Source organism: Phodopus roborovskii, unplaced genomic scaffold (genome assembly GCF_943737965.1).
Source record: "Phodopus roborovskii unplaced genomic scaffold, PHOROB, whole genome shotgun sequence".
Taxonomy (NCBI): domain Eukaryota; kingdom Metazoa; phylum Chordata; class Mammalia; order Rodentia; family Cricetidae; genus Phodopus; species Phodopus roborovskii.
In genome coordinates, this window is record NW_026126485.1 from 5,893,474 (window position 1) to 5,916,912 (window position 23,439).

The 23,439-nt window shown below is 41.0% G+C and overlaps 1 protein-coding gene across 3 annotated transcripts in view; it reads left to right on the top strand.

Moving 5' to 3' along the window:
* Chrm3 (cholinergic receptor muscarinic 3) overlaps positions 1-22,504 on the top strand; it is a 262,367-nt gene extending 239,863 nt beyond the window's left edge. For all 3 annotated transcript variants that reach the window (XM_051194768.1, XM_051194767.1, XM_051194769.1), the window contains exon 2: positions 18,959-22,504. In XM_051194768.1, the coding sequence (XP_051050725.1) occupies positions 18,978-20,747 (1,770 nt within the window). In that variant the 5' untranslated portion in view covers positions 18,959-18,977 and the 3' untranslated portion in view covers positions 20,748-22,504. The remainder of the gene's footprint in view (positions 1-18,958) is intronic.
* The last annotated feature ends 935 nt before the right edge of the window (positions 22,505-23,439 follow it).

Sequence of the window (23,439 nt, forward strand, 5' to 3'; positions counted from 1 at the left end):
TTCAGGGGTGCCACTGTCCCATTTTCCAGAAATATACAATTAATTTCTTTCAGCTCCATAGTAAATAAATTCTAACTGGTAAATAAAGGCATCCGCTCAACAGTTAATGCCTGGTGTGTGGCAGATCTTTTTCTAACTTCCCAAACTTCTGCAGAAGAGTGAGATGTCTCCATTTTACTGATGAATAGATGAGACTAAAAACCACAAAATAAATTTAGCACTACACAGAAAATTTAAACCTGGAAATGGACTGGCTACTTCATGCCTCCTTCCATGAGCAGAAAAAAGAAATCCAGATATTCTTTAACAAAAAACTAGTAAATGATGACTCTTTTTGATGTTCAGTAGATATATGTCTTCTCATTAAGTGTTAAGACTATATAATGCTTCATATATGTATGTATATATGTGTTCATGCACATGCCAGTACAGATGTATGTGGAGTGCATGTATACAAGTGTGTACTTATGAAGAACAGAGAATATCTTCAGGTGTCATTCCTCTGGAGTTGTCTGTCTTGTTTTTTTGATACCCGGTCTCTTACTGGAACTGAGGCTCACTAATTAGGCTAGACTGGCTGCCCAGGAGCCACACACCTGCTCTCACTTCCCCAGCACTAGGAATTTTTGCATGGGTTCTAAGAATCGATCTCAGATTATGATACTTACAGAGTAGGCACTTTCCCAACTGGCCTATCTCTCCCGCCCCTATAAAATGTCTCATATATATATATATATATATATATATATATATATATATATATGTATATGTATATGTATATGTACTTCACTTACATCTATATGATGACTGTCAGGATACTTGTCAGACATGAAAGATAGGAGAAGGGGATGCAAAGGAGCAGCTGCAGCCACAGGAACTCAGGAAGCTGGCAGATTAATCAGTTCAAATGCAGTTTGGTGCAGCATTGCCACATGAGGTCATCTTATGGGGTTGCTCAAATAGCCACAAAAGATGAGGAGGGACATTTGGATGGAGAGAGTGACATATGTACATTCTCCATATGAACACATGGAGAATAAAACCAGATTCATTGAATCTGAGCACAGAAAGCACAGAAGGGCTGTGTGGAACACCTATGCCTCAGATCTCTGGATTGAGCAAGTCCAGTTCACACAGTGCACATCTCTAGCTAGCTCTCAGGTGGTGTGGATACTGCTGACCTGCCTGGGCAGTGCTGCCTGGAACATCCCAGGTGGAATCACTTCATGAGGTCCCCAAAACAGGCACCCTATCCAGTCATAGCCATGTGCCTATCTCAGACACCACCTTTGCACTAAGATACCTGGAAAGCTGTGAGGCTTCTTTGTTTGATTTGAAAATCCCCCAGGCAAAGAAACCAGGAGTTGTTCAATTAAGCATGAAGCTCCCCAGTGGTTTGGTTGAGCCAAGCTCTGGGCATGGGTCTGTCCTCGGCAGTGAGTAGGCTCAGGTCTGGAGTGCTCTAGGTGAAAAACCCAGGATTAATGAAGAAGAAAGAAGAGACCAGTGCTTTCCTTCTGACCCACCTGTCCTCCTAAGATGTTCTGCTGGCCCAGAACAAAGCCAGTCCACCACACTTCCCTCCACACTCAGTGCTGCTCCCTGTCTCAGTACTCTGCATCCTGGAAAGATACCCCACCCCGAGTTACAGCATCAGCTCAGCATCCTTAGAGCCCTATCAATTTTTGAGGATCATGAAGAGTTTCAAATATCTGTCTGGTGCTATTTGTCTGCATTACAGTTCCTTGAGTTCATAGGAAGAAAATGAGAGTAGTCTGACTGCCTTCTGAGGAGGAAGAACCCCAGTCATTCAGCAAGAAGGAGTAGTAAGTGCTGAATAAAAGCTTGCCCCAAACACCAGGACCAGAAGAGACTGAGCCATTGTTAAACCTGCCACTGATCAACCTAAGGAGAGGAAGTAAGAGGATAAAGAAATGACCACAGAAATAGAACAAAATGGCAAAATGACCTTGGCTTCATCCACTGAACACCCAGGTTATCATATAATCCGTCATCCACTCAACACATCTCAGTCAAACTTGGGCCACTTTCCAATGTGAAACCATCTCCGGCATTTACTTTAAGTTCCTCAGGGTTCCCAGCCCACTAGCTTGGAACTCACACACAACCATCTGCTTCCTTTGCCCTTTTGAGTAACTATTTCAAGTGCGTTGTTTAAGGTCAAATTTTACACTAGAATTCTAACTACTTCTCTTTTTTAACCTTTATTGTGTTTCCTTGTATAAGTGTGCATGGGTGTGTACACACACTCAGGTGTGCCTGTGCCAAAAAGCACGAGTAAAGGTCAGAGGGCAGTCTTTAGAGGTCAGTTAAGTCCTTCCATTGTGTTATCAGGCTTTCATGGCAATCACACTGACCCACTGAGCCATCCTCCAGCCCCATGCACTGCTTTTCCTAGAAGGACTAAGAACTGGGTCATCTGGGTCATTTGTAATGTCCTAGACCTGTGGACACAGGGGGGCTGAAAAGAACTGGCCTCCTGCCCACAGGTGATCAAGGAGCTGGAAAATTAAGACATGCAGTTCAAGTGCAGTTTGGGGATTCAGAGACACCCAGTTCTACAGAATTACAGCTGGAGGAGAGCCCATGTCCTTCTGTGTCCTCATTTTACCCATGAGAACACTGCAGCCTACCAGGAACAGATAACTATGTGTCCCACATCATATGCTAATGAGTGGCAGCTGCTTCAGTCTGCAAGAGATTGCAGTTTGTCATGTTACTTTTATCTGGCTTTGAATGAAGAGTTCTTCTGGTGGTAACATTGACCGTTTGACACTTACAGGGTATTCTCTGTGCCTCGGGCACTGGGCTGGTCAGTCCTCTGCATCCCTGGGCTTAGCACGCCCAGCCACAGATCAAAAACACACAAGATTTTTAATCTCATTTATTAGCAGGTATTCATTTCAAAATAATGGGTTCCACTGTGACATCCCCACTTGTGTGTCATGGGTTTGATAGCTTCAGCCTCTCTTGTTTCTCCACCCCATCCTGTGTTGCTCTCCTTACCCTCGCAAATGAATCCTCCTTTTACTTTCAAGTATCATTTTTTATAAAACTCTGGATTCTGCGTATGAAAGGAAAAAAAATGCACTATGTGGCACCTGAGGCACAGCATAAAAGGGATGTTCAATATATTGAATAAATCTGTGGAGAACTAAAATACACCCTGTATTTGGCTGGGGACTCCTCAGCTCTGGGGCTTCTTTTTGCAGTCAAAAGATTCTCTCCAAGTTTCCTGATGGACCATCTTAGTCTTGTAGGTTAAGAAATATGCAAGTTATTCCTATGTTAGGAATATCCTTTAAGATCAGATTTCCCTGCATGTTTCCACCCCACACACTAGGTTCTATTGAAATGTACAAAAGGCAGCCTCCCCTCCATATCCCTGCAGCATGGTACCTTTGCTCCTGGATTCATGCCTGTAATATATGAAGCAATCTAGTTTATTTGGACAGATTTCTCCACTTCTATACCCTTTAGTCCTTGCACTAAATATCACTTCATCTTTGTCTACCATTATATGAAATAGCCACACACACTATTTACCCACACCTTGATTTTCGTTAGCAGCATCACAGTTAAGTTCACTTGTTTGGGTAGGCTTTTACATTCTTTTTTCTTAACTAACAGAATGCAGTGTTTTATTTGTCTGGATCATCCCAAGAGTTCACTGAGGTCCAATGTGTTTTTAACATATATTTAAGCAAATGCCATTTTGATTCTGTGAGGTGGACATTCTAACAACTATCTTCATCCCTTTCGTCCCATTGATTCCAGATTCACATATTCTTCTTTCCCCATATTTTATGGGTGAAGAAACTAAAGTGCACAGAGATGAAATAACTTGTTCCAAGGCACAGAACTACTGTGTGTATTTGAGTCCATGGATTCTAGCTCTGACTTCACGTTCAACCATTATGCTGAACAAATTATGTGCAGCAAATTAGTTCTTGTGTAAGCTTATGAATAAATTAACTAATTGAAATCTGTTTTTCTGATACTTACACCTTATGTTTGTGAAAGTATCCCTGCCTTTTGTCTTTTAGGAGTTTATAAGTATCACCATCTTTTTGTCTTTTAGGAGTTTGTTGGGGGGGCAGGTATTGAAAGTGTATGTCTTTTTAAAACATCTCTAATTCCAGTTTAAAAAAAAACAGGCCCTTACCTACAGTTCTGAAGGAAATGTATTTATATGAGAAGATAAACTACATCAACAGGCACCCACTCGTGGTGAAAGCTCTATTATCCAAAAGCCAGCACATTTGTATTTTTTGTTATATTAACTGTAGTGGGTTGACATTCCAACCCTTAATCCTATGACCATATTGCAGAAAGAATCTGCAGATGTAATCAAATAAAGGAGCTTGAGACAAGATTATCCTGGATTATCCATGATGGTCCTAAACCCAATGCAAGTGTCTTCATCAGAAACACACAAAGAAGGGAGAAAGAGGAGGCAGTGTATTGATTTGGTCAGGACCCTGGAAACAGAAAGGCAGACTGAAAGCCCTGCTAGGGTTTTTGAAGGAAATGTGGTCCTAGGAATGCTTTGATTTTGAACTTGTGACTGTCACTAAAGTGAGAAAATAAATAATACACATATAACTGCTGATGGAGGAGAGATTTTCTTCAATGATATAGCCGCTGGAAAGGGTTGTGTGACCCTCTAAACAATCCTAATGAAGCTCATTTAGTCACACACATGCACACACGTGCACTCACACATGTATTCACACACACACATGCAACACAAAACTATAAGGAGTTACTTGGGAAGAGGGAAGGGATCAGCAAGAGAGAGTGGGGGATATAAGAAAATAGTGGGAGTAAATATCAAAGTACATTATGCTAATGTATGAAATTTTTATGACAAGATCCATTATTATGTATAATATATGTCAATTTAAAATACTCTTTCAAGCTGGGTGTTGGTGGAACACACTTTTAATCCCAGCATTCGGGAGGCAGAGGCATGCAGATCTCTGTGTGTTAGAAGCCAGCCTAGTCTATAAAGCGAGTTCCAGGGCAGGCTCCAAAGCAATACAGAGAAACCCCATCTCGAAAAACTAAAATACTCTTCAAAATCTCAGGATGCCAATTCTCAAAAAGGATACACAGAGCATCCTTAAGTGGTAGATAGAAAAGTAAAGCCGAATGCTGAGTCTCCAATGGACATGGTATGACTTGCTGGACTACGCTGTTTTCCTGGTTCCTACTTTCTATTGTCACCTAATATTCTGATTGCCTGTTCAGCATTTTATTGGTAAGAACTGGACTTGGGAGACAACTAGAGAGAATGCCTGAGGATAACATGTAGGGAGCATGGGAGAAGTCTAACAGGGACTTTCAAAGAAACAAATAATTCCTACCCTAAACTGCCTCCAAGCTGCCCAGTATATGAGTTTATCTAGATTCTGCTAAAGATGAGATGGATGGAAGACTTCTTCAACTACAAATGGTCTATCTCCATCCTCAGAATTTTGAATGCAAGTCTATACTGTGGCCCATAACTTTGCATATTTGAAAAATAACCACCTGATGATAATTGATACTGGATAGTCCAGGCCCCACTCTTCTGAGTCAAGGTAGAAGGGTTGAGTTGGTTTGTTGGCTAATAGATTATTGTCTGGATCATCCTTCTGCCTTGTGAGTGACATCACTTCATGGTTGTTCTAAATATCTCTGTATTTTTAATTGCACATAATAAGTTTGCTTGATAATAACTCTGGTACCAAACAATGTCTTTCTACAAAAAAGCACTACAATAAGACATTTTTTTTAATTTTATTTAATTTTATATAACAGTCCAATTAAATGAAAACAAACATTTATACACAATATTTGGGAATTCGTTCTTTCCAAACTACTTCCTGCTGGTAAGGGACTCTGTCTTGGGGGTTTCGAAGAAGATTCAGATATCCTGGCTGTAGTCTTTGGGCTGTTTTGTCCAGCTGTTTTGAATGTAGGATCAGCTTGTACTCTGTTTCAGGCGGTCTGGCGTGATCAAACCACATTAGTCTGGAAGGAATCCACATCTTTTCATTTTCTGTGGAAACAAAAATAAGACATTTTGTTTTCATCTAACACAGGGCACACCTGAACAGGGCTTCCCATGTTCATGGATGAAACCATTAGTCCTCTCTAAACTCATCACCTGCACTGGCTTTTCCTTAAGGGTGCCACAGAGAATTATCAGCTCCCTAATAGGAGTCATCCTGGGAGATGACAGTAACCCTCAGCTTAAAAAGCAACTAATCCAATTCACTGAGTTAACCTCTCTTCCTAGGTCACTCCCCTCATTTGATCTGTCTAATAGAAACAACCCCATTTCTGATTCTTCACTAGCTTGTTGAGATGAGGCTACTCATGAAGACATCCTCAATGATATTCCTATATGCTCTCATCATTGTTTCTAAGTGACCAACTAAATTATGTTATAACATTTAGTCATGGAAGCTGCTCCCCTAATTTTTTATGATGTGTTATTAATATTTCAAGACACTGGAAGTCACATGGTAGTGATATGTTTGAGACAGTAAAGAAGATTGGAATGGTTTGTGGTTCCTGAAACAGAACCCAAGCCATTAATTGGAGTCTCGCTCATAGTCAAACCTGGATGAGGCAAGAAAAGATTAAAGTTGTACTCAGCACAAAACCAAATCTGGAGCCATGGTTAGCAAACAGAGAAAGTGTCGCCACCATTTAAAAAAAAAAAAAAAAAAAAAAAAAAAAAAAAAAGACATACTAGAGGCCATACTACTTTTGGGTAGGTTCAGCCCTGGTGGATATGTATTCTAGTTTAAAATATTGTAGGGAAGAAAGAAATAGATGTTTCCATGGAGATCACTTCCCAGGGCTGGCTCTCTTGCCTCATTATCATATCTGACTTAGTATTTTCTGGAATCAGTTTGAATGTTATCTATGTACCTTCTTCCTTCATTGGCCATGGATGGTATAACATCTGGCCAGAGTTTTTCTTAAATAAACTGTGTAATTGTAAGCAGTCTCTTCAATTCCCACCCATCCACTCACATACGCATTACTTGCAGGTTAATTGTCACATGAAAATTCCACTAGCATTTACCTCCAGATCTCTAATTAAGTATTTTAGGTTGGCTGAATCTATCCTTTCTCTGGGAATCAGAGTAGATACCTGCAGCTGGATATACTATGATCCAGGAAACATGACTAGTGTTAGCTTGAGGTACCTAGTGCCAGATACAAACAGCAACCTTCCAGAAGCTCTCCCCTGACACAGGATAATTTCTTAGTGACCTCTAAGAAATTCTTTATTCTTTATCATTGTTAGAAAAACTAACCCCTCCCGTGTTATTTACTTGTTCTGATTTGTCCCTTTATCCCCATTTAGCAGCTACTTATGTGACAGGGTTCATTAACGCTCCCTTAGTTTACAACTGGGCCCTTTCACCTAGAGCTCCACAACACCAGCTTGCTAGCAAAGATAACCACTCTACTTTTTTCTCTTACCTCTGCTTGGTTGAATGTGGTCATTTGATAGTTTACAGTGGGAACCTGTGGGTTCACAAACCATTTTAAAAGCTAATTAAGCCTTCAGCAACCTAATTTATATAAATTCATTACACATTTCTCACAGCATTAGAAGACTCAGAATCCTAGTTGCATCTGTTGAGCTGTTTTGGAAAAGAATTTCATTACCTCAGGAATTCAAATACTCTTAAGTTTCTTTGATATACACACAACATTTTAAAGACTTTCTATCTCTTAACAATAACTAGTTCATCTAGATTTGGAACTTGGGAGAAGATTCACTGTTCAGGTAATAAAGCTGAAATTTCAAGTCCCCTCACAAGGGCCCCTGAGAGAGAAGAGAATGATGGCATTTCATATTCATAATTTTGTGTGAATTTTCTTAACAGTGCAGACAGCAAAATTACATAAACTTCAGTCTCCACAGAGTCTGTATCTACCCTTAGTGGGAATATTTTGAAATAAAATTTTTATTTAAAAACCTTTTATTGAAGAATCTGTGTTTTAGCTGATCATGGTGGAGTATACCTGTAATCTGAATATTTAGGAGATGGAGGCAGGGAGATCAGGAGTTCAAAATTATTCTTGGCTATGTGGTAAGTATAATAATAGTATGTGAACTAGGACCTTTAGTGGGTTCCATGGTTGGTAAGGGACGAATGGTGGGTAAGAGATAGGCAGAGACCTGTAGATATAGCTTATGTGGGAGCAGAAGTGAGTGGAGCTTGCCTCTTAAAGGGACCTTTGTTGTCTGAATACAGAGCCAGGGTACTGCTTGCCATGCATAGGTGGGTGACACACTGTGCCAGTTCCCAAGGGATGGGGCCAGGTTTGCCTGCATTACAACATTAAGTTTGAGGCTGGCCTATGCTACATGACTAAGAGTTCAAGGGGGACGCAGGAGAAAGAGGAAACTGAGGGAGACTTTTCATAGTTGAAAGGAATACCTGAAATGAGGCTGTAGATGATCAATGGAGACACACCATTGGAGTACTCCTTGTCAATGGGAATTACAGTGAGAAATAGACAGAATGTAGCAGACTTTTTCACCAAGAAGCCAGGGGGTTGTACTATTTAACTTCCCTACATTTCAATGGTTTCCCACACTCGGGTTTGCTGATTTGCCAGGACCAAAGGAAGGAAACCACAATCTTAACACTGCTTCCTGATAAAAATCACCTCAGAGAATTCTTTTCCATTCAGTCTTGAGTGCTACCATTTCACCCAAGCTTGCCCTGTGGTGCAGAACAGCAGGGCCTTTGTCATAGCCATAGTGAACTGCTGCCTGTAAGCTGGCCTACTCACTTATTTTGTGTTTCTCCAGTTGGTATTGAGTGACCATTCCTAGCTGGGATGAGCTGAGCTTGTACTCATGCCCCCAATAGGAGCACAAGCAGTTTTAAACTGCAGACTGGCCCAAGAGACAGGAGCACAGTGGTGGTGGCAGGAATTCGAGAACAGGCAATGCTTGCTTCCAGAAATTTAAACTCAAACACCAACAGAAGGAGGATCAGTGCATAGTATATGGATGCATGGAAATAGTGCAAGGTTAGTCTGTGTAATTCATATGTGTTCATAATTATAATTTTTAAAATAATACTTAAAGGAATTCAGGGAGGGTCATTAGCTTTGAATTCTCTTGCAACCCCTTTCCTGGTTCAGTCATCAGAAGGAAAGGCCACATCAGCATCAGGTTAGAGCTGGCAGTGTACAAAGGTGAAAGTGATTAGGTAGTTAATGACTATATAGATGACCCATGGTCCTGTCGGTTGAAGGATGAGAGGGGCTTTAAGTTTTCTTTATTTTTGAAAAATTCTTCTGTGATTTTATACACAAGTCCAATATTTAGATCAAGTTGGCCCTCCCCTCTGCAGCCTCTCTAACTCCTCACAGACCCCTCCACATCCCCCTCCCAACCTCATGTCTCATCTCTTTCTACTCCTTTATATTCCACTGAGTCTGACTAGTGCTACCCATGTGCACATGGGTATAGGGCGCCATCCACTGGAGCAGGGGCAATCTACTATGGACACGGGACTGAAGAAAACTGTCTTTCCCTCTCCAGTTGCCATCAGCAGCCCATGGGGATGGAGAGAGGTTTAGGGCCCAGTCACAGAGAGGAGTTTTAGTGAAGTTTTAGAATCCGATACTCACAGTCCACATCCAACCACTGCTACTTAACCAGCCAAAGCCAAAGATGTCTTAAGCAAGCTGCTTCTTAGGCCCTGGGAGCCTTAGTTTCCTCATACATAAAATGCTGCATTCCAGAGTTGAAGAAAGTAGGTGACATATACTGAGTGGCATATGGAAACACTCACTGTATGGTGGGCAATACTGATTATAGCTGGGTGATGTTGTACAACCAGAAATGTAACAAGGCAATAAATGTCATGGCACATGATAGTGCAGCCTCAAATGCAATATAACACATAGAGTCTGACATTAAAAAGATTTTAAAATCTTTTTTTTTTTTTCAAGACAGTGTTTCTCTGTGTATAACCCTGGCTGTCCTGGACTTGCTCTGTAGACCAGGCTGGCCTTGAACTTACAGAGATCCCACTGCTTTTGCCTCCCAAGTGCTGGGATTAAAGGTGTGTGCCCCAGCTTTAAAATCATTTTAATCTACAAGTTAACAATTGCAAAAAATAAATTGAATTCCTTCATAGAAGACTGGCAACTCTCCTGCAGTATGTTAATTGTATGCAATATCTGGTGAATGCCATCCTCATCAAGACATAGTCTATAGGGGCTGGAAAGATGCATCAGTGGCTAAGAGTATTTGCTACATAAGCGAAAAGACCTGAGTTCAGATCCCCAGCAGCCATGTAAAAACCAAGCATGGCTGGACACTCCTGTAACCCTAAAACTGACCTGTGGCTGGAAGGAGACTAGAGGATCACTGGGGGGTTACTGGTCAGGTGGTCCAGCTAAAATAGCAAGTAATTTAGGTGAAAGACACTATCTTTTTAAAAAAAATGAGACTGATGGAAGGAAACACCTGGCATCCTGGCCTCCACAGGCACACACATGGGCAAGCACACCTGTGAGTGAGCACATACAAGCACATACACCTGCACACACAAAACAAACAAACAAACAAAAAACCAAGATGTAACTTAATACAATAATCATAGTACTGAATATATATATAGTCTGTAACATTTGTCAGAGATTTCATCACATCTAAGCCATTGAATTCTTTGCCTACATGTATAGTCCCAGGAGAAAGAAGGGTTAGCCTCAGAAGCTGAAGCTACCTGAGCAACGAGCAGGTGACCACTGTCAGCTTGCAGACATATACACCTTGTTGCATGTGGATCCACATGCTGTATGCCTGGCCCTGATGGAACTCAGAGGGGGAAGGAATATACCATACAAACACATTTACCATGGCTGAATGCTCGTGCACAGCCCAGGGATGAGTCATATGTCAGTCAGAACATGTGCAATGGAATGGAGAGATCTGAGAATAATTCTAGGCACCAGACTCGGCATTCAAAGGGTAGTTGTCACATTCTGTTTGCTTATGTTAGGATTTCTTCTTTTTCAGCCTGGATGAGTCTATTTGTATTGATTTCACACTTTTGGTATTTACATTTTTTCAGTCTTATCCCTCTTGTGTCTTGGATTTTTTGTTTGTTTGTTTCACTGGCTCAACTTTCTTCCTTGCTTCTTTGTTCTGGGTCCCAGAAGGCCAGAATTCACACTAGCATGAGCTCTAGTTTCCAGTTGATACAGGAAATTCAAAACAAGAGGTCATTGTTTTCTAATATTTAATGGCACAGGCACTGCCAAAATATACATTTTATTATTATTTTATTTTGGTTCTCACAATTTTCTCTATTCTCATTTCCACAAATGGTATTTTCAGTGGTAAAACTCCCATCTTCAATGCTCACTTATCAAATTTAAGGAATTTAATTTATACTTTACAGTTTAATCACAGTCTGCCCATGCTTTTTGTTTCTAATGAATACAGCTATGAATTCCTGGTCCATCATCTGCTTCATCTGAATCCTTTCATATCTATTCCTCTCTTGGATCTGATGCTTCGTTGTGGAATGTGAAACTGACAATTTGTGTCTGGTTAATTTAAACATGAGAACCTGATACATTAGGCTTCCATTCCCTACTAACACAGTCAGGAGCTAGTGGCTAGTAAGGAGAGATTGTTCTGGAGACCAACTATTTTATTTTTGGAAGGATTTTTGAGATTTGTGTTGGCCTCACTGATGCTGAGCTCTGCAACATTTCATTTAGAAGAGTTTTTAGCAAACACAGTATCTCATGCACTCTGCTGCCCTGGAAATTCCACTTGAGCCAAGGACATGGTGTGCCAACTACTGGATCCTGGATTGTCCCTTGTTCCTTTCCAAACATGTGTGGCACTAAGGCTTATTTGCACTGAATAAGAACAATGTCTGTAACATACTGTTAAGTGAGAAAAAGAGAGAAATTAGAGAGTGTAACACTGTTGGGTGGTTAGAAAAATCTTTTGTGAATTTGTCTTGAATCTGTGTGTGTGTGTGTGTGTGTGTGTGTGTGTGTGTGTGTGTGTGTGTGTGTAAGAGAAAGAGAGAAAGAGAGGGAGAGAATACCTCAAATCTTGATCCTCAGGATTCTCTACCTTGGTTTTTTTGAGGCAGGGTCTATCACTGACAAGAAACTTACCAAATAGTCTAAACTTACTGGCCAAAAGATTCCTGGAAGCCACCAGTCTCCACCTCCCCAGGATTGGGATTAAAAGCACACACCACCAAGATTTTTTACATGACTTCTGAGCATGGAACTTGGCCCTTCATGCTTACACAAGAAGGATATGACCACCTGAGCTATCTCTCCAGCCCTTGAAACAACTCTTAATTCTAACTGTGTGATCCTGGCCACCACTGGACTTTTCAATACCTCCATCAAATGACAATTAAGTAGTTGACTCAGTTCACAGGTATGGCGGCCAGGACTAAATGACTTAATACATATGTGTACAACAGTGCCTGGCATGAAATAAGTGCTTAAAATACACATGTATAATTCTGCAGAAGACCACATTTTATAAGAACACTCCATTCCCCTAACAAATGTTTACTTATTAAGTAAACTGTTGCCAGTGGTTACCTCGGGGGCCTGAAAATGAGACAAGAGCAAGAGGACTGGGTCCTACTTTCTGCTTTATAAACACATAGTGTTTGAAATTTAGGTTTGCTCATGACTGAAGTGCTTGCTAGGACAGAGGTCAGGTCTAGACTGAGGAGCCAGCCTGCCTGTGTGGAGTCCTGGCTTCTGCATGTTTGTGTACACAGCCTGGGCTATGGTCCTTCAGGTGCTATCCGCCTTGGGTTTTGTTTTGTTTTACTGTGTGTGTATGGGTATTTAAAAAAGTGCTGTCATGTACAGGTGGAAACCAGAGAATAGCTTTTCAAGAGTCCTTTACTTCTAGCTTGGTTTTTTATTATTATTATTTTATGTATATAAGTGAGTGCCTTATACTGTGTGTATAGGTGAATACCTTAGGAGAACTGGGGCAGGGATTACAGATGTAAATCACTGTATCTGGCTTTTTTACATGGTTTCCAGGAATCAAACTCAGATCATTAGAGTCACCAGCTCTGCCTTCTTTTTGACACACAGTCCCTCATTGGCTTAGAACTTATTGAGATAAAGCAAGACTGGCTGCCAAGAAACCTAAGGACTCTACCTCCCCAGAGCTGGGGTGATGAGTATGATGACCTAGCTTTTCTTGCATGGTCTTAGAGAATACATGACAGGTCTTCGGATTTGCAAGGCAATCATGTTACTAAGATGCTTCCACACTCCCAGAGCTGATTCTTGAATAGAATTGAAGACTGTCACATTAATGAGTACCAGGATATTTTCCAGGTTTTTTCTGGCAAAACAGAGTATTATGACATATTTCTGAACCTCTTTCATCTCTGTTTGTGCCAGAGTTTGTCCATCTCAGCCTTATTGATACTTGAAACCAGACAGTTCTTTGTCCTATGTCTGGAGCATCCCCACCATTTACCCACTAGATGCCAGGAACACATTCTCTTCAAGTTGTTACAGGAGTAACAACTCCAGATATTGCCAAATATCCCCCAGGGGAAGAGCCTCCTGGAGTGAGAGCCATTACTTTAGACTCAACAAAAAGTGAGTTTTTGTAACTCTTAGAAAAGGCCATTCCATAACCAGTCAGGAAGGAATATTCGATTAATTTACCATTTTTTGAGAAAATACTGTGGATCAGGCTGATTATTCTGAGTGTTTTATATCATTTCTATCTGATCCTCCCATATTATATCCTACATTTTTCTATAATGAGGAAGCAAGATCAGAGGGCTGTGTGACCTACCAGGTGTTGGTGTTGGGGACATCTCCTGACTCCTCAGGCCCTGTGGCAGGGCTTTCTCTGTCACTGCTTCTACTTTTTGAGGGTTTTTTTTTTTCAAATTTACAGTGTGTGTACAAACTTGCTTCAGTTGGAGTGTGTAAGTAAGTGGGAGTATTAATGGAAATCAGAAGTGTGGAACAAGTCTGGCTTCAAAGAGAGTCTTATAAGTATGAACCTTTAAAGAAACATAAGGAGTCTAGCTTGTTAGTAGCAATAGCATACATTGTGGGCCAAATGAGTGCTCTTCACTTGCTGTATATGTATTGACATATCCTAAATCTTCATTCTGGATTTTTTTCACCAGAAGATTTTTTTCTACTCTTTTTCTGTGTACATATGCAATTGTATGTATGTATGTATGTATGTATATGTATATTTGTATATGTGTATACATACACATTCATGTGTGTGAGTGCAAGTGCATACACACTACAGGACACATGTGAAGGTCAGGGAACAACTTCAGATTTCTATCCCTACCTTCAGCCTTGCTTGTGACAGAACAGCATCCCTGTTGTCCTGTGACTATGTATAAAAAGTTAGCTGGCCTTCAAGCTTCCAGGGACCCACCTGTCTGCCTCCCATCTCACCATAGGAAAGCTGGAACTAGACATGTGCTGTGGAAAACCCTTTTTTCTTGTATTCTGGTCCTTGTGCACCCCGTGCTTCACCCACTGAGCCATCTCCCAGTCCCCTAGAACTTTAAGCAAAATTATTTCCATGGTTGTGTAAGATCAAGGGGTCATTTCTCGAAATGTGGCTTCTTCTCTTCTACCACAAAAACACAGCAGCCAGAGGAAATGACCTTGAATGACCTTCAGAATGTTGAAAGGCAGGTAGGGTCTTAAATTGTTTTTCTCTCCTCCAAGAACATGTTGGGGACAGTGCACTAACTAAACCTTCTGAGTAAAGGGATCTTACTAATGTTTAAAAAGAAATACTCATGTTTGCTTTTTAACTCATTCCACTTCTCTAAAAAGACTAATAAAAATGTTTTAGGCTTAAAAGGTGCTCATGGAGTTCTACAATCATCCAACTTAGATGTTTGCTTTTAAGGTAGACTATGTTATTTCATGAGCAGATGCCAAGCTTTGGCGGTACTGATGTGAGAGGCCTTTTTCCAAGCATCTTACATTTTTGTTGTCACATCAAATAAGAGCTTATGAAAGGCAGCAACCAGGGAAGCAGTCTGATACATCATCTTTTTAAAAACAAGCTTTCTCCTTTTTAAGTGGAATTCTATCCCACTTTTGGCATTCGGAAATGTTTTGTTCACAACAAGAACCGTTGTACCATATTAGGCAACATTCTCCTCCTCACAGCTTGAAATGAATACAAGGGCTAAGTTCACAAGTTTGAGTCCCTTTAAAGACATGTTTGATTGCAAAGCTCTGTCCACCCTGTTTGATATCTTCCACCTCCTGCATGACTGAACTAAGCTCTGGGACAGCCTGCTGCTTAGGCATTTTTTAGCATCCAGGTTTTCTTTGAGTCAACTTTGCCATCTAGTGGCCTAATGGGATCTTTCCATTCATGAAGACATAGCTGTGGAGTGCTGTAATGAACTTTGACAGAAAGCAGACACTCCTGACCAAAGCAGGGACCCAAAACAAGCTCCAAAAATGATGTATTCTAAAAAAGAAGAAATGCTAAGTAGCTAGTCTTTCAAAAACATGGTTGCAAACTGCTAAGGCTCCCCCATGATTGTGATAGGAAAAAGGAGTAGAATTAGAGAACTGGAGAGATGGCTTGGTGGTTAAGAGCACTTGTTACTCTTGAACAGGACCTGAGTTTGATTCCCAGCATCTATGTGTTAGCTCACAACTGTCGGATTCTAGGGAATCCGATACCCTCTTCTGACCTCCATGGGAGCCAAGCATACAGGTGATACCATAAAACAGGCAAATGTAAACAAATCTAATAAAAATAATTTTAATAGAGTGAATTTATATTCCTGAGGAGTAGGAAGTAACTTGGACTTTCCAATTAGTTTAAGATTTTAAAAACTGAGTTTTGTCTCACTTTCCAGGAGAATAAAAGAAGCTAAAAGAAAACAACTCACCTGAGCCTTATTTCTAAATTTCTTACATTCTTTAATACCTAATTGGTCAAGTGAACAAATCCAGTTGTTTTTTAATTTATACAACAAGATATGACTGTCTACAGGGAGGGATTTCTTATTGCCTACATGACTTTCTGAGTTTTAAAAAGATTTTATCCACCTCTTCCCTCTCAGTTATGGGATGATGGATCACAATCACAGAGGCTATGACTTCCTGGCTTCCACAGACCAATCACAGAGACTTACAGATGGAAGTGTTTTAATGAGGTGTACTGATGTTGACTATGACAAAATTATTTTTTTTTACTTCCAATCGCTTTTTATTTTTAAAAAAACAAATTTCAAGAGCAAGATGGATGAGCATATAAGGCACTTACTACCAAGCCTAATGACCTGATTCCCAGGACCCACATGGTAGAGAGAGAGAATCAACTCCCCCAAGTTGTCCTCTGACTTCCACATATGCACCACAGCATATGTACCCACAACATGTACACACACACACACACACACACACACACACACACACACACAAAGCTGAGTAACCAAATAAATGTAATAAAAAATTAAACAAATTCCTTGCGGTATAGTTGATATTCACATGTTTAAGGGAATGAATGGCAGGGGAGGGCCTAGGTCCTACCCCAAATGATATGTCAGACTTTGATGATTTCCCATGGGAGGCCTCACCCTCCCTGGGGAGTGTTGGGGGAGATGGGGGGATAGGATGAGGAGAGGGAATTGGGATTGTTATGTAAAATAAGATTGTTTTAATTTAAATAAAATTTTATTTAAAATAAATAATTAAAAAGAGTAATGGTTTCTATAGTGATGCAGATTTACATATCTGTTATTGCAGATTATTATATGTGTGGTAACAGTAGCTCAAATCCACTTATTTTAACAAAAATTTCTAGCACAACTTATATATTATAAAGACTAGTCTAGAATATCCACTTGCAGATTAATTTGTCCACCAAACAGATTAATCAAGAAGCATTAGTTGTGAGTAACCAAGCCTTCCTTCAATCACCCAAGAAACAAGGGGAACTTTTGGTTATATTCCCAAGGCCAAGGCTGTTCTGTTGATTTAGGAATAGCTATGTCTAGTATTGAAAGAACTACTCTCAGACCACCTGTTCGTAGGGCTCCACTCCATTGTGCTCCTGCCCCACGCCCATCTTTCCTTTGCCTTCTCTTACATCTCAGGTTTCGCACACATACAAAGGTAGTCAACAGACTACCCAGGATCCCCAAAGGTGAAAGACTTTCTCTTCACAGCATCCATATGAATTCACCAAACCGATCATCTTTCTTTGTGTATACATCAAGTCCATCACTGTGGTCAAGGACTCATGCGAGACCAAGTGGCAAATACCTATCTCAAAACATGCTGAAAGAGTATCAGGTTGAACACAAACAAATAGCTGAAAGAATGACAAATCACAGATATCTACTGTGGTCGTACCTTAAAAGAAAGATAAAAGAAAATAGACAAGAAGCCTTGGGATTTCTAGGTATTGCAATGAAATCAGAATGGGTGTCATAAGACAAGAAAACAAGACACCAGAACATGATTAGTTCCCATAACAGCAAAACCCCGGACCATGATGCAATGGCAAGGGGCTCTAAAAATTGCTATGGATATCAATGTATGATGCAGAGAGGTTGGTGGATTGGTGGAAGGTAGGCTATAAACAAAGCTGCCATGCAAATCTGACAGAAAAGAAGGAAAAAGCTACTGTGTCCAAGAGTCTTTGCAGGGTCCCAAGACCCTGGGAAGATTAAGGTTCTTCAGAAAGTATATAAGAAATGAGTATGCTATTTTCAAAAACAGTGTATTACATATTTCAGTAATGTTTAAAGACACAGTGTCATGAGCTAAGAATGTAGTTCAGTTAGTGGAGCGGCTTCCTACCATGCAGAAAGCCCTGGTGTAGTGAAGTTTTAATACTTACACTCCAGAGTTAGAGACAGAAGGATAAGAATTCAAAGTCATCCTTGGCTACATAGTATGTTTAAGACCAGTTTGAGCTACATAAGAATGAAAATAAAGAGTATTATGTGAAGTAGTGAACACTATTTCTCTCTTGCTTTGGATTGGCTTGGATCATTTCAGTAAAGTTTAAATAGCTGGTATCACCTTCAAGTTGCTTGTCTGAAGTCTCAGATGTTTAAAATGCTCATATTTAAATGTTCGTCATTTTATCAGGTGGATAGAATGCAAATAATTCACATCCAGTTATCAAGCAGGATGAAGGTAACTCTATGGTTGAATAATTGCCATATAAGCATTTGATCTTTTTCCCCCTGTGAAAACGATAGAAGTAAGTAAATCGGAGGAATCAGGGTTTGGTTGTTTGATGTCAGTGTTCCATGAGATGTATGTACACGTGTGAGTGAAAGTACAAAGGTCAATTCCTTTGCTAATTATTCTGCCTTGAACAAATCAACCTGGCATGCCTTTGACTCCTGCCTTTCACATTAGAGAATTAACTGGATCATATGTAGCTGCTTTGAAATTTGTGCCTTGTAACACATATCTTAAATGCAGGCCATAGAAAACCAGTGTGATGCATGTCTCATTCTAGCTCTGGAGACTAAGACAGAAAGGTCACAAGTCTGAGGGATAAGGAGTGAGTTCCAGTCCTGCTTGGGTTACAGATTGAAACCTTCTCTCAAAAACGAAAATTAGATAAGAGTGTAAGAAAGATTTGTGGAGATGAAGGGGCAGGTAAACAGGAGTGGGGGATTAAGAGAAATTGGGGTTGATAGTATTTAGTATGAATTATATGTAATGGTCAAATATCAAATTTAATCTTTAAAAGAATATAAATATGTATATATGTACATATGTATATGTATATGTATATATGTGTATATATATATATGTATATGTATATATATATATTGCCCAAAGAAAATACCAAACAACACACAAACCTTTCTTAACTTCATCTTTTCTCTTTTTTCCCCAGACTATGTCAGAGAGTCACAATGACCTTGCACAGTAACAGTACAACCTCGCCTTTGTTTCCCAACATCAGCTCTTCCTGGGTGCACAGTTCCTCAGAGGCAGTGCTGCCCTTGGGGACAGTCACTCACTTGGGCAGCTATAACATTTCACAAGCAGCTGGGAATTTCTCCTCAAACGACACCTCCAGTGACCCTCTTGGGGGTCACACCGTCTGGCAAGTGGTTTTCATTGCATTCTTAACAGGTTTCCTGGCATTGGTGACCATCATTGGCAACATCCTTGTCATTGTGGCATTTAAGGTCAACAAACAGCTGAAGACAGTCAATAACTACTTCCTCTTAAGCCTGGCCTGTGCAGATCTGATCATCGGAGTCATTTCCATGAACCTGTTCACTACCTACATCATTATGAACCGCTGGGCACTTGGGAACTTAGCCTGTGACCTCTGGCTTTCCATTGACTATGTGGCCAGCAATGCTTCTGTCATGAATCTGCTGGTCATCAGCTTCGACAGGTACTTCTCCATCACAAGGCCACTCACCTACCGAGCCAAACGAACAACAAAACGAGCTGGTGTGATGATTGGTCTGGCTTGGGTTATCTCCTTTGTCCTGTGGGCTCCTGCCATCTTGTTCTGGCAATACTTTGTGGGGAAGAGAACTGTGCCCCCAGGAGAATGTTTCATTCAGTTCCTGAGTGAGCCCACCATCACCTTCGGCACGGCGATTGCAGCCTTTTATATGCCCGTCACCATCATGACTATTTTATATTGGAGGATCTATAAGGAAACTGAAAAACGTACCAAAGAGCTGGCTGGGCTGCAAGCCTCTGGGACAGAAGCTGAGGCAGAAAACTTTGTCCACCCCACTGGCAGTTCTCGAAGCTGCAGCAGCTATGAACTACAACAGCAAAGCATGAAGCGCTCATCCAGGAGGAAGTATGGTCGCTGTCACTTCTGGTTCACAACCAAGAGCTGGAAGCCCAGTGTTGAGCAGATGGACCAAGACCACAGTAGCAGTGACAGCTGGAATAACAATGATGCTGCTGCCTCCCTGGAAAACTCTGCCTCCTCCGATGAAGAGGACATTGGCTCGGAGACCAGAGCCATCTACTCTATTGTACTCAAGCTTCCAGGTCATAGCACCATCCTCAACGCTACCAAGCTACCCTCCTCAGACAACCTGCAGGTGCCAGATGAGGACCTGGGGACTGTTGATGTGGAGAGAAATGCCAATAAGCTTCAAGCCCAGAAGAGCATGGATGATGGTGACAGTTGTCAGAAGGACTTCTCCAAGCTTCCCATTCAGTTAGAGTCTGCTTTGGATACAACCAAGACCTCTGACACCAACTCCTCGGTGGATAAGACCACAGCCACTCTACCACTGTCCTTCAAGGAAGCCACACTGGCTAAGAGGTTTGCTCTGAAGACCAGAAGTCAGATCACCAAGCGGAAAAGAATGTCACTCATCAAGGAGAAGAAGGCAGCCCAAACCCTCAGTGCCATCTTGCTGGCCTTCATCATCACATGGACCCCCTACAACATCATGGTCCTGGTGAATACCTTCTGTGATAGCTGCATCCCCAAAACCTATTGGAATCTGGGCTACTGGCTATGCTATATCAACAGCACCGTGAACCCCGTGTGCTATGCCCTGTGCAACAAAACATTCAGAACCACCTTCAAGATGCTTCTCTTATGCCAGTGTGACAAAAGAAAGAGACGCAAACAGCAGTACCAGCAAAGACAGTCAGTCATTTTTCACAAGCGAGTGCCCGAGCAGGCCTTGTAGAAAAAGGGTTTGTCAGTAGCAGTGACCACACATGCACATCAGCCCACACAGCCTAGCAGGAGTCTGGCGCAAGTGGGAGGCCATTCCTGATGGTGATAAAAGGGGTTTTATCAACCACATGGGAGAGAAGCTGCCTGTTTACTGATCCATTGAATAAACTGATTTTGGCCAAATGCCAATTCAGCAGGAAAGAAAGGAAAGCATACTGCTGAATATAAAGAAATATATTCTGAAATAGACTTTTAAGTGTTTTTTTCTTAAAGAGAAAAAAATATATTGTCTTGAAGCAAGTATCCTCTGAAATTGGTTTGCCTAGGTCTTTTAACTCCCATCAGCTCTGAAATCACAGGCGAGCCTCGCTGCACTCGTTGCCATGTGCTCTTCCAAAGGGTCCCAAAGTGTTCATCCAGACCCCATGTGAAGCGCAGCAGGCTTGGATATCTGTGGTTCTGAGTTATTTTGTACATTGCAAAGCTGACACCTCTTGTCCCAATCAGCTTCTGTCCCCTTTTGGTGTGTTGTTAAACTCTATTTGTGGATTTGATTCTTGGTTCTTGCAAAGTACTGTTTTGTGCAGTTCAAGTTTCATACAAATAAAATTGCATATGAATACATGCATACCTATATATGTGTGAGTTCAGCACGCACACACATAGTGTATATAACCTGTTGGGGAACACCGAACTGGCCAAATGTTCCTACCATATATGCTTTCAGTACTTTGGTAACTGAAATTCTCTAGGATCCTAATATGATACGAAAGTGAATTAAGCCCGGTTTAATGTTGTGTTAGGGTTTGGGTTTTTGACACTGGAGTTATTTTCCACAAACCACCCTGAAGAATAATATCCACCCCAGAGAAGCCAGGCCTTCTCATCAAACCTGTGCTAGACGGAAAGTCTCAAGGGTCAGTCGGTACCACGTCTTGACTGGACTCTGAATGCGTACTGTCTCCTTGGCTGTTAGCTCTATCTACAGAGCTGAACTAGGGCCCCTCTGAGCTCAAATGAATGAACTTATGTACATGTTTGAATTTAGTCGTCCAAATCTGAATGTTTCAAAACAAAATTTCTGGGATCTAAACTGCTTGAAACTCAATCCTAGAGTCACCTTTGAATGTCACATACAGCAATATATCTACATTTACATGGAAAAACGAAGGAAATACTGTGCCAGGGCCTGACAGAAAGTATTGTATTTCACTCCCTGCTACTTGGCACCTTCTGGAGGAAAGTAGGGCTTACCTCCTGTTATTTAGCAGGAGCCAGGACCTTCTGGTTGTCACCGTATAATCTTCACCCAGGAACGGTTGGTGTCTAAGAAGCCACAGGTCCTCTGAAGAAAAAATTGCACTTGAAAGTATTGCTTCAAAATGTATTTCTTTCCATTGTGACAAGCAAATTTTGCATTATCCTTTGAATTGCCCCAAGTGCACCGTGTTTTCTCCGGGGGAGGGGGTCTGCTGCTCTTGTTCTCGTGGCTGCTGTATTGTTGGGTTCCTTCCTTCTTTTCCTTCTGCTGGGACTGTGTGGGGAGCGGGTGGGGGGATGGGAGGGCTGTGGAGAACCCTTCCCTTGTGCAGGGCATCCATCTGTGTTGTGAACCCAGAGCTGGGGCCAAAGCTGCTTTTGTATTCAGTGTGAGGTGGTGTTTACAGCCGACTTTGACATCAGTGGATGTGTTCTCAGTGGTGTGTCTGTACCTAAACTATTTAATGTTGTGTCATGTTTATATAAAGAATATTTATGCATACTTCACCATGTGTTTATTTAGTGTTGATAAATATGACTCTCTCCACTGTGCCCTTTGATGTTGGTTCTTTAAGGTCCACTCAAATCATGACTAAATGTCCACTAAGCTTTTTCATGTGGCTAAGAAGAAGAAAGTCATCACGTGGTTGACATTCAAGAGCATCTGACTCCTTCCAGGTAATAAGCCCTGTCACTGAAAGTCACTCTTTAATTAACCTGTTGTGACCTAACAATATCATGGAGGATCAGCAATCCTCCTCCATTGTATCTGGAACCACACTGCAAGGAACAAAAAGAAAATCCGCACCACCATAAGGATTTTCGTTTCATTTTTGGCCAACATGCAAGCAAAGAATAAGAAAAACCAGAGACTATTTTCTCACATGTATAGTGATGTGCAGAAGGCATGTTCTCTACCTGGGAAGCATCTAGTAAGCTATTGCATCTATATTTTATTACTCAAGATACCCTGGCACTAATAAATACATGTATTGTCATTCACGTTTCCCTGTACATCAGTAATTCCAACCTTTCTGAAACTGTCATTCTATCACCTCCCACAAAGGGCTCTTCTTTGTATTAAAAGAAGAAGAGTAGAGAATCCTTTAGCTTGAGCAGAAAGTCAACGGTAAATTAAGATTCTACTTAAACATCATTATCTCCAGATTCTTGTCCAAGATCCCAATAATTACAAAAAAAAAAAAAAAAAAAAAGATACTAACTCTTCTTTTAGCTACTGGGCTACTGGGTTCATTATGGTGGATAAGCCTCTTATGGCAAAAGCTGCTTCTAATCTCTCTTGGCTGTATATGGAAAGGTATGTCAAAGTCTTGGGTCATTTTTGAAGAAGAAAAACAAACAAAATGGATTCTTTTGAAATGAAGTGCTTAGAAATTTAGCTGAAAATGCAGTTGAACATTTGTAACTACATGTGTTGCATA